Raw genomic sequence first — 14,130 nt, forward strand, 5'->3', positions numbered from 1 at the left:
GACAGAAAAGTTTAAGATTAAAAAAGGGACACGACAAGGTTGCCCAATTTCCCCATTGCTTTTTATATCGGTCCTTGAGGTTTTGCTAAACATAATTAGAAAGCACCAAGAGGTTAAAGGTATACAGGTGGGAGCTAAACAGTACAAATTGAAAGCATTTGCTGATGATTTAGTATTGACTTTACAGGAGCCAGAACCTAGTACTAAACGGGTATTGGAACTGATTCAAGAATTTGGACAGGTTGCAGGTTTCAAGTTGAATAAGATGAAAACCAAGGTTCTAGAGAAAAATTTAACTATGAATGAGAGAGAGAAGTTTCTGGAGGAGACAGGACTAACATTGGTCGAAATAAGGGAAAGAAAGATAAGATGTTGAAATTGGATTGCGTTTTAAATGGTTTTTGTTTTGTTTTGTTTTGTTTCTTTTATTTTGTATTGTATTGTATTGTATGTTTTTTCTTTTTTGGTTTTTTGTAATGTTGTGTTTAATTTGTTGGAAATTTAATAAATATTATTTTTTTAAAAAAAACATTTCATCATAACAACCCCCCACCCCCTCCTGGCCCCCAAGTGCCTTTGCGTGTGCCAGGGGCCAGAGTGGCTGCCCTTGCGAGAACAACAGGCGGCTGCACAATTTCCCAGCAGAAAGCAGCCCTGGAAGGAGGAGCTGGGAGGAAGTCTGAGTGGGAGTGGAAGCAAGCTGCTGGGCTCCTCCCAAGAGGGGGCCCGACATCTGCCTGGCACCCTGTTCAATGGCAGGCCTGAACCCCTCTTGCATCTTGGAGAAGGAAGCCCATGCTGGGCCAGAGAGAGAGGATGAAGGAAGGGGTGGGCCCCACAGAGTCGAGGGGCAGGACAGCCGTGGCTGCCACTCCCCACTTCCAGCTCAGCAGCCAAAGCTCCCCCACCCTCCTTTGTTCGCTGCTGGGGAAGCCAAGAGCCAGTTATGCCAGACAAGGAACACAGGAGCTGAGAGATCTCATGCTTTAATAGACACAAAGGAAATCACAAAGGAGGCGGCCAAATGCCTTAGGAATTGCAATAAAAATATGAAATTCTTTTTACATGGTAAACTTCGTAATATAAAAAGTTTAATGCTGTCTGGAAACGGGAGTTTTAATTTACAAAAAAGTCCATATAGGCCAAACATGGCAAACGCTGCATAAAGATCAGAGAGGGCAGAGAACCAGCCAGCATTGGAGAGGCAGGGAGGCAGCAGGTGTCTTTGTGTGTGTGTGCCAGGATCCTCCCCACAAGGCCCCCAATGGACACAAGCAGGTGGGGGAGGGGCCTTTGGAAACCACCCTCCCCCAGACCTTTCAGTTCTCCAGCATGACCCTAGATTGGGCAAGGGCCTTGGCGCAGGAGGGGAGCGGGCAGCATGCTCTGCCCAGCTCTGGGCCCCACAGAGACCAAAGCCCAGGTGGCTCAGGGACCTCTGCAGCCTGGAGTCAAATGGAAGGGCCCTCTCTTGGCGAGGGGTGTGGGGGGGGGGGACTTGTACGTGGCATCACACCGAACGCTTATTGCTCACTGTGAGAAGCAGTGTTGTCACTCAGACATGCACAAACACGACAAGGAGGACGAACAACGAGGAGGGGCTCCACAGGGGACAGATTCCTGGGGTGCAGAGATATGATCCTTCCTGAATTTCCCCATATAAGCGACAAACCTGGTCGATTCCTCCTCACGGGGAGCAGAGGAGAGAGATGAGAGCCAGGGTGGGGGCAGAGGGGTGAGGCTTTGCTGAACGTGGAACTTGAGGCCAAAGGGGCCCTGCAGGGAGCCCCCTCTTCCCGCCTCAAGGGAAGAACTGGCATTCTGAGAAGGCTGGAGGCTGCAGCGCCTGGCACCACCAGGAAGCGGGTGGAGGAGGGCGGCAGCAGCCCGTGAAAGCACCATTGCTTAGACTTCTGCCTAAGAAGCAAGCAAGGAAGGAAGGAAGCACAGAAGCTCTGCAGGCTGCAGGGGGCGGGGCTACAGGCCCTCCCAAGATTTTGCAGCAAACCTCCTGCAGCTGCCTGCAGAGTGGCTTTGCATAGACGAAGCCCAAGAGGTGCTCCCGAGAGCTCGCACCCACAAGGGAAGAGGCTGGGCCTTGGGGGGCAGGCCCACCACACCCACCAGCCAATGGGCAGGACCCTGAAGGGTTGGGTTCCCACTGATGGGCAAGCAGCCTGCTGGGACCTGCCCTGTCTTCCACTCTCTGGCTTCACCTGCGTCTCCTGGCCTGGACGAAGGCTCCCCCCTCCCCTGGCAGCTGCATAGCTTGGAAATGTGAAGAAAGAAAACCAAAGAAAGGAGAGGAACCCCAACACTTGCTCCCCATGTGCTGGCAAGCTGGGCAACTCCTGGCAACCCCCACACTCCTGCCTTCAGAAACCCAAAGCCCCTGGCACAGTAATAGGGATGTGGGGGAGGAAGGTGGGGAGAGGAGCAGGGGGACCTCTCCTTTGTGCTTGGGACGCGGAGCCTGGTGTCTGACCCAAATCAGGTGAGAAAGGGAAAACCCCCAGGAGGAGGCAAGGTGGCAAAGGGAGGCAGGAGGCCTGGTGCCAGATGGGGGGCCCTGGACCTCCAGGCCAGAAGCTACTGCCCTAGAGCAGAGTCGCGTCATCGTTTGCAAAGGACAGAGCCTGCTGTGGTTTGACTCTGCGCCAGCTCCAGCACCCAAGGGATCCTCATGCCTGTCCCAGCCAGACAAGGTCTCTAGGTGGGGTCTGGTCATTCCAGAGAAGACCCCTGGAGGGCAGGCGACCATAAGACCACACTTGCATCTCCCAGAAAAGGGCAGTGCCAACCCACTTCTAGCAACCCACCTCCCCAGAAGCATCAAAAGAGAGGCTTGTACCTCTTCACCACAGACAGTTGTTTGTGAATCTTGCCTGCTAGAACACCCTCCTCCCACTCCAGTCCTTGGTGACTCTGGAAGCTGGTATCCGGCACCCCGGGGGGGGGCACTGAGAGGAGGCAAGCTGCCAGCTGGCACCGATCCACAGCTCACTGAGCGCCTGGATCCGCCTCTGCCCACGCCTCCCAGCTCGTTGCCCGAGGTTCTGCCCTGTCCAAGGCCCTGGGCTCCTGACCAGCAGAGCAGGTGGCCGGGGGCTTCAGCACTTGGAGGAGGGGAAGAACCGTCCTGGCGACAAGAACTTGTAGCCATTCCCAGAGGGCAGCCGTGCGGGGCGCCCAGGGCCTGGGGTGCTGGTGGGGCCTGGGGCCTGTGCCGGGGGGGCCAGGGGGCTGGTGTGTCCATTGGGGGCACCCCTCTGAGGGGAAGAAAGTGGCCGAGGGGCAGATAAGTCCTTCAGCTCCAGTTTGTCGGCCCCTTCCTCCTTGCCATGCCGCGGAGACAAGTTCAGCAAGCTGAGGACGTCTCTCCTCCCTGAGGAGCTCCGGAAGATCTTGAGGGGCCCTGCGGGGTGCTGAGGGGCGTTTTGCCAGAACATCTTTAGGTTGTGGATGGCCTGCACCTTCTCATCGATGGCGGCCATCTTGAGCTTGTCGAGGGAGGGGGCGTCGGCGGGGCTGGAGCGGGCAGAGCTGGCGGAAGAGTAGGAGAGAGCGGGCGAGGGGGTGCTGCCGGCCGGGGAGTGGTGCCCTGAGCTCGGGGAGGCGTTCCTGGGCGATTTGGAAATGTGGGTGCTGTAGGGGGAGCTGGGGTATTTGAGCCGGAAGGGTGAGGACAGCAGAGGCTGCTGCTCCCCGGGCAGGAACCCCCCCTGAGGCTCGGAGCTGGGGGACGGCTGGCTGCTGTGGGGGCCAGCCCCTTCCTCTCGGTGGGAGGCCTCGGAGGTGGTGGGGCTGCTGTAGCCAGAGCTGACTTTCTGCAGGGAGGAGCTCCTGGCAGGGGGCTTTGGCCGGAGGGGGGCAGGGGAGGCCTGGCCCTTTTGGCCGGAGCACGGAAGCCTGCTGAAGGCGCTGGTCTCTGAGGAGCGGAAGGAGGAGGCACGCCCCGTGGGCAGCAGGGGGGCTCTGGGGAGGGGATCCAGGCTGCTGCTGCTCTGTGCCAGCTGGCTGCTGCGTTGCAGCTGCTCCACGGCCAGGAGGTGACTCTGCGTCTCCTCCAGGATCTTCTGGGCCAGCTCGCGAGGGTCCAGCGGGGGCGCGCTCTCCTCCTGGGACTTGACGGTGCTGTCTGTCTCAGTGCTGGACTGGTCCGACTCGCCAGTGTCCGAGCTGGCCAGTTTCCCAACTTTTTGGAAAGGGGAGTTTGGGCTGGGAATAAGAGCCATTTTCACAGGGGAGTTGGGAGAGCTGACACTCCCCTTGGAACTGACCGAGACCACAACGCCTCTGCCTCTACAAGTCCGGGAGGGATTGTGGTCAGGGGAAAAGCGCCCCCGCCTGCTGTCCTGGTAGTTCGCCAGAGGCTCGTTGCTGATGATGGAGAAGCCTTCATACTCCTCGTCGTCTTCCTCCTCCTTGCTGGGGACAGCACTGCCTGGAGGCGAGAGCTGCCCGTGGGGCGGGGCAGCCCTTTGGGGATAGGCATTCTTGGGCCTCTCGGGGTCCAGGCGCCCCCTGGAGCCGCCCCCTTCCATCACGCCACACTCGGGCTTGGAAGCAAAGCTGATGGAAGACGTGATGGAGTTGAGGCTGTAGACGGAGATGGCGTCGGAGCCCAGGCTGTCGGGGCATGGCGGGGAGAATGGCGGGTTCTGGTAGCCCAGCGGCCCAGGGTTGGAGATGGACTGAGCAGAGGCCAGCGACTCGAGGGAGGAGGAGCTGTCCAGGCTGAGTCGTTTGGGGAGCTCCGTGGAATCTAGAGAAAGCAGAGAGGGCCATGAAAGCCAAGGAGGCAGCAGGGGTGCTCCCGGGGCCCCAGAGAGGAACAGCCTCAAGCGCTCTTACTGGGGTTGACCCCCTGGAGCCAAGCTGTGAGTCCCCACTCAGGAACCCCCCGAGGGCCACATGCTGCTGGCAGGCACCCCACCCCACCCCTCCTTTGAGGATTTGGTGCCAGTATCTCCAGCTGCTGCTGCTTGTCCTGCCGGCCACCCAGGCATGGTTGCCATTTGCCAAAAAGACCAGGCGCAGTTCCAGAGCAACAGCTGAGCAAAGGAACGGTGGCACCCAGCCCTCCTTTCCTAGCCCCTTGGTGCCCCTCGCCCAATCTCTTGGGCAGCTGCTGGAGGACACTCCCCGTGCAGGAAGCTTGTGTTCCCATGCCCACCATCCCAGCCACAAGGCGCCCCTTTCCCAGGCAGAAGCCTCACCAAAAAGCGAGAGAAGCGTCTGCAGAGCAAAGTGCATCGTCCGGCGGCTGGCCTGCTTGCCTGTCTTCAGGATCACCTCCTCCTGGCCAACTTCGCACAGGTCGAAGCCTGCAAGCAAGACGCGGCTTAAGGCCGGGAGCCCACAGGGAGGGGCCCAGTGGGCAGCCCCTGGAGCAGGAAGACCTGTCCTGCCCTGCCTCCCGGCTGGCCCCCCAAAGGCACACCCCCTGCCTTACCTAGAGCTGCCAGGAACTCGTGGCAGCCTGGCAGTCGCCAAAGCTGGACGCTGATGGAGACCTGGATGGGGGCCAAGGAGAAATCTTGCTCCTTCTCTCCCACCTGGAGCTGCACCAGGACTTGATGGAGCTGGAGTGCAGGAGGAGGAGGAAGGAGAAGCAGTTAGAGGCAGGCCAACCCAGCCCGACTCTCCTCCCCCTCCCCTGCCCCCTTCCTCTCTGGAGGCCAGCCAAGGGAGGAGCAGGAGGAAGGAAAGAGCAAGGAATGTGCTGCTCCAGGGGACAGGGTGGAAAGCAAGGCTGCTGCTGCTGCTGAAAAGGACACAAAGGAGGGAAGCAGAAGGCTGCCCCCCCACCCCACCCCAGAACTCAGGTGCAGGATGGGAGAGAGGGCTGAAGGGAGGGTTCTGATACTCACCATTCCTACCATATTTTTAACAGCCTTTGGGAAGCAGAAAGGAGAATTGGGAGGGAGAGAGAGAGAGAGAGAGAGAGAGAGAGAGAGAGAGAGAGAGAGAGAGAGGTGTTTAGAGCCAGGCAGCAGCCTGATGGTGTCCCTTTGCAGCACGGTGGGCATCAGGCAGCGCTCCTTGTCTGGCCCCAGTGATCACTGCCAGAGGGGCCTGGGGGGGGTGACACGCCACTCACCCTGCTGATGAGCTGCTCTCCCGTCTCAGAGGCGGTGATGAGCTTGCAGAGGGCCTGAAGGGCAGCATTGGGCAAACCTGCCATGGAGAGAGGCAGAGAGGCCCCATCAACTCTGGGGAAAAGCCCCAGCCTCACCCCCACCCCAGGCCCTGGGTGCCCCAGAGGGTGCCCCAGAGGGGCCTAGAGGCTGCCCTGCCCAGCCTGTGCCCAAGCCTCACCCAGCAGGGATTGGAGCGTGGTGCTGCACTGCTGGAGACGGTCTCCGGGGTCTGTGGTGGGAAAGAAGACAGCTGCGGGGAGCCCGCTGGCCGGGGGGTCCAGCCGGAAGCCCACCGCGGTCAGCAGAGCCTGCCAGCCTGGGATCCCGCCCACTTTGTTCTCCACACTCTGCTGGGAGGTGTACATGGAGTTGTGCTGCCCGCTGTGGATCCGTTGCAGGGACTTCTCAACCTATGCGCAAAGCAGAGTGTGTGAGCTCCCTCCCGCCTCCCAAGCTAGAGGGAGGCCCCTGAGGGGCTCCACATGCCCCACATCCGGCGAGAGCCCCCAGAGAAGCTCAAGGCTTGAGGTGAGCACAGCCAGCCCCTTCCTTGCCGCTTGTCTCGCCACCCACATGCTCAGCTCCTCTGAGGCAGCGGCTGCACCCTCACCAGGTGGAGTAGGACCCGCAGGGCATCGCGCGCACGCTCTGGGTGCTGCAGGATGTCGGTCAGGGCTTGGCCAACCAGAGAGGAAGGGCTGTTCAGTTTCACGTCGCTCCCAATCAGCATGAAGCCTGCAGCGGGGACAAGTCTCACTCTCAGGGCCTGCCCAAGGCATTTTGGCACCCGAGGCAAACCACAAAACGCTGCCCCCTCCTGCCAGGGAACAAAGGGGGAGTGAAAGAAACAAGGTGGGGGCTGCAAAATCACTTGAAGTGGGAATCAGAGGGCATTGTAGGGGGGAAAGCAGCCCACTTTCAGTCACGCCGGGCCGGTGCTGAGACTTAGAGACCCCCAAAGGCAGCCCCTGCCATTTCTTCCCAAGGGGTGCACGGAGACCAGCAGTCCCTCCTATTTGCCAAGAGGCCACTTAGAGGCAGCGTGGGTGGCAGATCCAACCTCCAAGGAATGTGCCATCGTTGCCATTCCTTGGAGGTGAGATCTGCTGTCCCTGTGGATCCTTCCGCCTGAGGCAGTCCCTCACCTTGCCTCATGGGTGGGCTATAATAATAATAATAATAATTTATTATTTATACCCCGCCCATCTGGCTGGGTTTCCCCAGCTACTCTGGGCGGCTTCCAAAAGAATATTAAAATACTGTGATACATCAAACATTAAAAGCTTCCCTAAACAGGGCTGCCTTCAGATGTCTTCTAAAAGTCTGGTGGTTGTTGTTCTCTTTGACATCTGGTGGGAGGGCGTTCCACAGGGCTGGCGCCACTACCGAGAAGGCCCTCTGCCTGGTTCCCTGTAACTTGGCTTCTCACAGTGAGGGAACCGCCAGAAGGCCCTCGGCGCTGGACCTCAGCGTCCGGGCAGAAAGATGGAGGTGGAGACGCTCCTTCAGGTATACTGGACCGAGGCTAGCCATGCTCGCCTTGCACATGGTCTCAGGGGTAAGAGCCACCCTCTCTGACCCACGGCAAGGGCAGGGCAGGGGGAGCACCCAGCCCCCCAAGCTATGCCAGCGCCACCTTCGGCTCATGACATTCACAGCCGCAGTGACCTCCTGGTCTGGGGTGGGCGCCATGTTCAGGAGCCTTCCTCACCTGCCCAGTTGGAGGGGTGGGCAAACTGCTTGCTGCTCTGCACCATCTTCATGGCCTCTCCCAGTGCTGCGCTGGCCTTGAGGCCTCCAAGCAGCGCCGTGTAGAAGCTGTGGACAAACACCTTGGAAGCGGCCGTGGGCACCGGCCAGAGGGAGACCAAGACGCAGTGGGCGCCAGCCGCCAGGAAGGCTCTCGTCAGCCCAATCACGCCGTCGGCCGTGACCTTGCCGTTGGACTCCTGGTAGGACCCCAGCACCACCAGCTTGAGAGGCAAGCGCAGGTCCAGCACGTCGGCTGCCGTGAGCAGAAACTCCTGGAGGGGCGGGCAGTCTGAGATGCTCTCTGCGTCGCTGGTGTCGTCCTGCATGCGCAGAGACTCCGGGATGGTGTAGGAGTTACCGAAGGCACCTTTGCTGCCGGCCGCCAGGCTCTCGGCGTTGGGCGTCAGGACCAGGGCGGCCAGCTTCCATGAGACGTGGGTGGCGAAGTGGGCGCACTCAGCCTGGGCCAGGGCGCTCATCACCCGCTCCTTGGTGGCCATGCTGCCCACCAGGGGCTGGCAGCCCAGCAGCTCCGCGACTGCGTAGGCCTCCTCCTCGGCAGAGGGCATGGGCCCCCACAGCCAGCGGTCCATCACCGAGGGGGGCAACTTGGGGTTGCCGATGACGGCAGCCATGGCAGGGGAGCTGCCGTACGCCGAGGGTCCCTTCTTGGTCTGGCTCTGGAAGGGCAGAAGGAGAGGCTGCGTCACCTTCCCCAGGGGTGGACTGCTCACACCAGCCTGACCACGGGGCCACCCCTGCTGGTCGGAGGACCAACTCCCTCGCCCCCTCACTGCCTCCCAGCTGGGCACTTGCACCCTCTATGTGCTGCTGTGGCCTGGCAGGTCCTTGGTTGGCGCTGCTAGCATGGCAAAGCGGGCCAGGGAGCTGTGGGGTGGAAGGAGGAAGAACAGGGGGGCAGACCCAGGGCTTTACCTTCCTGCCACTGGAACAAAAGTGGCTTGGGGGTCTTGGAGGGTCACATGAGGGAGGCAGGGATGGGGGGTAGGACCGGCTCTGCCCCACCAGCTTCCCAGGGCCCAGAGGACGCGGAGGAGAAGTGGGGGCCCAGGCAGCCTACCTTGGCGCTGGGGTTCAGGGCGCGGAGGGAGGGCACTGCAATGAGGCTGAAGCGCTCGTACAGGTACTCGTTGGAGGAGCTGCCCTTGAGGAGCGCAAAAGGGATGAGGTACAGCTCCCCTTCCAGCACCAGGACCAGCTGCCGGTGGCGGCCGACCGGCCCACTGGAGTGCATCAGGCCCTGGGAGGGAGGGAGGGAGGGAGAGAGGAGGAGGAGGAGGAGGAGGAGGCAGAGATCTTTTGGAACACACACACACACACAGGACCACACCTGCCCTTCCTCCCAAAGGTGCCTGGGGTGGCACAAAACAAACCAAAGCCATTCAGAATTATTAAAACAGCACCTTCACAGCCAGGCTGAGCTGCATTTCCCTCCTGCGCACGCCCCCCGCCAAGGGGAGAGGGACCCAGGTCAGGGCTAACGAAAGACCCCAAGGCCTGGGAGAAGGAGGTCTGGGGGGAGAGGCAGAGCCACCCGCTTCTCCCGCCTGCCTGCCTGCCTGCCTGCCTGCCTGCCTGCCTGCCGGGTCTCTCTCGCAAGCGGCCGAACCAGGACTCTCCCTGACAAGACGCCGCCACCACAGCAGGTGGCCAGGAGGAAGAAGGCAGGAAAGACTTCAGCTCTGTACCTCTCCTTTCTGGGGTGGGACAAAACTGGTGGCCAACTAGGTTTCATTTACCCTCACATCAGGCCAAAGAGGAGGAATCCCAGAAAGGGAAGCCACCCCACCTCGCCCCACCAGGACCCTCTTGCAACCCCCCCTCCTGCTTCCCAGCAGTGTCCAGAAGGGGCTTGCTATCCCAAGGGAGGCACTGCCCAGGACTTACCCCTTCCATGGGCCCGATCAGCAGGTCATAGAGGGAGCGCAGGGGGGACTTGCTGAAGGAGCTGAGCCGGCGGGGCAAGGAGGAAGAGGAGGCGGCGGCTTCTTTGGCTGGGGACGCTGGGCCTCCTCCGCTGAAGAGGCTGTTCATGCTCTGGCAGCTCCTGCGGAGAGCGGGGAGAGGGACAGCGTTGCAGGTCTAGAACCCCAACCCCTCTGGCACACACCCCCCAAAAGCCCTGCAGAAGTGGAGGGCTCTGCTGCCCCTCCTGAGGTGCCCATGGGCACTGGCTGGAATGCAACAGGAGGCAGGGGCTGGGGGGCAGATCAGCCCAGTGCCAGGACCTCCTGGCACCTGCTTCTTCTCCAGAAGTTAGCCCATGCCCCACGGCATTGGCACAATCTCCAGGGGGGGACATTTTGCAGCTGAGCACAAGTGGCTGAGTGAAGCAGCCAGCCGCCAGCTCTGACCTGCGGAGAGTGGCATGGGTCCACTTCAAGGGCAGCTGAAGCCCCAGTTGATGAGAACCCGCAGAATGGAGGCAGCTCCCTCTGCGCCCATGCCAACCACAGCCAATCCCTTCAGTCTGCCCCACAAGCTGAGCGACCTTGCTGGCTGGGGGCAGGGAGGAGGTCCATCTCCTAAGCCTGGCTGGAGAGGGGGCAGCGGGCACTGCCCAGTGAGGCTCCCTCTCCCTCTCCTTTCCCAAAGGGCCCAGACTTCATGGCTGCTCACCACACGGAGATGAGTTTGAGATGCAAGAGGAGGAAGCAGCATAGGCTCTGAACAGCCAGCAGGGGGCAGCACCTCTCCACCCTCCTGCCTTGTTTGTGAGACCAAGAATTTATCCCAGGGACAGGTTGGGGGGCACAGCTTAATGAAGAACAAGGGAGGCCTGGCAGGCTGCAAGGCAAGCACCCTCTTCATTGCAAATTATTGATAAGATGGACTGTTTCAAGAAGTGGCAAAGAGATATATCTAGATTTGTCTGGCAGGGCAAAAAGCCCAGAATAAAATTTAAGATTCTTACTGATGCTAAAGACAGAGGGGGGTTTGCCCTGCCAGACTTTAAACTTTATTATGAGTCAGCAGCTTTTTGCTGGCTGAAGGAATGGCTACTTCTTGAGAATACAGATGTTTTGGATCTTGAAGGGTATGACGACATATTTGGGTGGCATGCATATTTATGGTATGGCAAGGTAAAAGCACATAAGGCTTTTAAAAACCATATTGTCAGGAAAGCATTGTTTAATGTCTGGACAAGGTACAAAGATTTTCTGGAGAGTAAAACCCCAAGGTGGCTATCACCTATGGAAGAGAAAGCTTTGAAAAAACTCAACATGGAGGCTAAATGGCCAAAATATTGGGAAATCTTAGAACAGGAAGGTGACAAACTGAAATTGCAGAGCTATGACAAACTTAAAGAGAAGGTGCGAGACTGGTTACATTACTTTCAAATAAGAGAGGTTTATAACTTGGGTAAAAAAATTGGTTTCCAGGTGGAAAAATCAAAGTTAGAAAGTTAGAAACAGAATTGTTAAGATACTTTCAAGAATGTACAATCTGCTGTTGAAATGGAATACTGAGGAAGAAACGGTAAAATCTGCAATGATAAAATGGGCACAAGATATAGGATATAATATTATGTTTGCTGACTGGGAGAAGTTGTGGACCACCGGGATTAAATTCACGGCATGTAATGCCTTAAGAGAGAATATTATGAAAATGATGTACAGGTGGTACATGACTCCAGTCAAACTTGCAAAAATATATCACTTGCCTGATAACAAATGTTGGAAATGTAAAGAAATTGAAGGTACATTTTTTCACCTTTGGTGGACGTGCCCAAGGATCAAGGCTTTCTGGGAAATGATATATAATGAACTGAAAAAGGTATTTAAATATACTTTCCCGAAGAAACCAGAGGCCTTTCTCCTGGGCATAGTTGGCCAATCGGTGTCAAAGAAGGATAGAACTTTCTTTATGTATGCTACAGCAGCAGCAAGAATTCTCATCGCAAAGCATTGGAAGACACAAGACCTACCCACCTTGGAAGAATGGCAGATGCAACTAATAGACTAAATGGAGATGGCGGAAATGACTGGCGGAATCCGAGACCAGGGAGAAGAGTTGGTGGAAGAAGACTGGAGGAAATTTAAAACTTATTTGCAGAAATATTGTAAAATTTTTGAATGTTGATGACATTGAAATGAATTGAAGGGGTTCTAGCAACAAGGTAAAATGTAAGATGGGATTAATAAATAGATAAACTAATAGGACATGAATTTGCTGAACCAGTTTTTAAAAGGGATACAAAGGAAGTCAGGAAAATAAGTTAACTAAAGATGAGAAATTAAGAAAGAGGGAATTTTTGTTTTCTTTTATATGTGTTTTGTCTTTTTCTTTTTTGTGTTTAATGTCTGTATTTTTGTATTTTGTAATTTTGCATCTTTTTCGTTTTTGTATTTTTCTAAACTTTTCTATTGATAAAACTTAATAAAATATTATTATTTTTAAAAAAGCACCCTCTTCCAGGCCCTGCAAGGTGCTGCTTCCCTCCCCACCCACTCTTTTGGTGCTGCCTTGGGACTCTCCCCAGCCTGCCCCTTTGGTTCTGGCTGTGTCCAGCAGCTAAGCCACAGTACAAAGGACCCCCCCCCCATCGCTCTGCCTCTGCTCCCCTCCCAGAAGGGAATGTGGCCTCAGGCTGAAGAGGCTCCTCAGGCACCCTCAGCCCCAGTGCAACAGAACCTCTCCCTCCAGGAAAGTGGCAGGTCCAGCTCAGGACCCCACAGAACGTCTGCTGCCAGGAAGACACACGCAGAATGGAGACCTGGACGGGCCCCTTTGCTGCCGGTAAAACGACTGCATTTAGTTTTGCCGTTTTTTGTTGGGGGGGGGTTCTGTTGTGAACTGCCCTGGGATTTGCAGGTGAAGGGCAGTATGTAAATTTAATAAATAACCACAACAACATTGTTGTAAGAATGTTTATTTTTTGCGTTTTAAATCTTTAAACATTTACTTCATTTTTGTTTTGTTTTTAAATAATATTTATTGAACAATTAATAAAGGTACAGAATAAAGAAAAAAAAGAAACATTTAACAGAATAATAAAAAAGAAAAAGAAGAACAAAGAACAAAGAATACCAACAAACAAAACAGAAAAAAGATTAGGATTTTCATATCCTATACTTCATCACTAATTTCTTGACCTCCTCACACCTCCCTTTTTGTATTCCAGTTCAGATATTTACTTCAGCAAATCCTTACCCTCAATCCTTAACTTTACTCAAGATCTTAACCTATATTAAAAATACGTTTTCCCTCATTGTCAATCTATATTAACATATTCTTATTAATCTTTTTACCAACACCGCTTATTTTCCATCCAACGTCCATTTAACATTCATAAATTTTACAATATTTCTGTAGATATTCTTTAAACTTTTTCCAATCTTCTTCCACCAACTCATCTCCCTGGTCTCTGATTCTGCCAGTCATCTCGGCCATTTCCATATAGTCAATCACCTTCATCTGCCATTCTTCCAGAGTGGGTAAATCTTGTGTCTTCCAGTACTTTGCGATGAGTATTCTTGCTGCTGTTGTGGCGTACATAAAGAAAATTCTATCCTTCTTTGGCACCGATTTTTGTATGGTAACACTGTGAGTCTACAAACTATTTCTAAACCAGATAAAAAACCTTCTTCCATTTTGCTGCAGTACTGATGGTTTCTGTTCCCCTTATTCTCCCAACCTCAAAGCCGAAGTTCCGACACAGCTGCTCTGTCTCAAACACCTGGATATATTGTTAATTACCCTTTGAACAAAATGAAGCCTTTTATGGGTAGATCACATTTTTCGCTGATTTAACTTTTTGGACCCTGGAGGCTGAGAGGGAGGGTGGGTCAAAAGGAAAATGAATCAATACGGATTTATATATATTAGTAACTTTGCATTAAGGTAACATTTCTCTACATAGTGGTGTATTTTGTAATATTATTTTGTTTAAGTTGTCTGTTGTTGCTTCAGTTTTCTGCACACCAGTCAGAGATATTTTTAATATATTAAGAAATTAAATAACTGAACAATCAACTTTCACGACCATAGCTTTACACGGATTATCAAAAAATAAATAAATTCTTAGCGGGGGGCACAGCTGGCAATCCCAGCAGCCATTGCAAGAGAGTTGTGGTGTGGTTGGAGAGTCAGAGGTGGAGTTTGCAGCGAGTTGCAGACTGCAGGAGGGCCCCCAAATGCAAGACATCACCATTAACCACTGCTGGGAGAGGGCCTTCTTGGTGGTGGCTGCTCCTAGACTTTGAAATTCCAT

The 14,130-nt window shown here is 55.1% G+C and overlaps 1 protein-coding gene across 1 annotated transcript in view; it reads right to left on the reverse strand.

Moving 5' to 3' along the window:
- Window positions 1-3,001: 3,001 nt before the first annotated feature.
- Window positions 3,002-14,130, reverse strand: part of TTC28 (tetratricopeptide repeat domain 28) — a gene marked incomplete at its 5' end in the record, with an annotated part of 138,037 nt that continues 126,908 nt past the window's right edge. Inside the window, 10 exon segments of the mRNA XM_081175323.1 lie at window positions 3,002-4,765; window positions 5,220-5,327; window positions 5,456-5,585; window positions 5,874-5,897; window positions 6,104-6,180; window positions 6,322-6,553; window positions 6,754-6,878; window positions 7,855-8,575; window positions 8,977-9,156; window positions 9,804-9,963. Of these exon segments, the coding sequence (XP_081031449.1) occupies window positions 3,111-4,765; window positions 5,220-5,327; window positions 5,456-5,585; window positions 5,874-5,897; window positions 6,104-6,180; window positions 6,322-6,553; window positions 6,754-6,878; window positions 7,855-8,575; window positions 8,977-9,156; window positions 9,804-9,963 (3,412 nt within the window). The 3' untranslated portion in view covers window positions 3,002-3,110.

The sequence above is a fragment of the Podarcis bocagei genome (assembly GCF_964188305.1).
Source record: "Podarcis bocagei genome assembly, chromosome: 16".
NCBI lineage: Eukaryota > Metazoa > Chordata > Lepidosauria > Squamata > Lacertidae > Podarcis > Podarcis bocagei.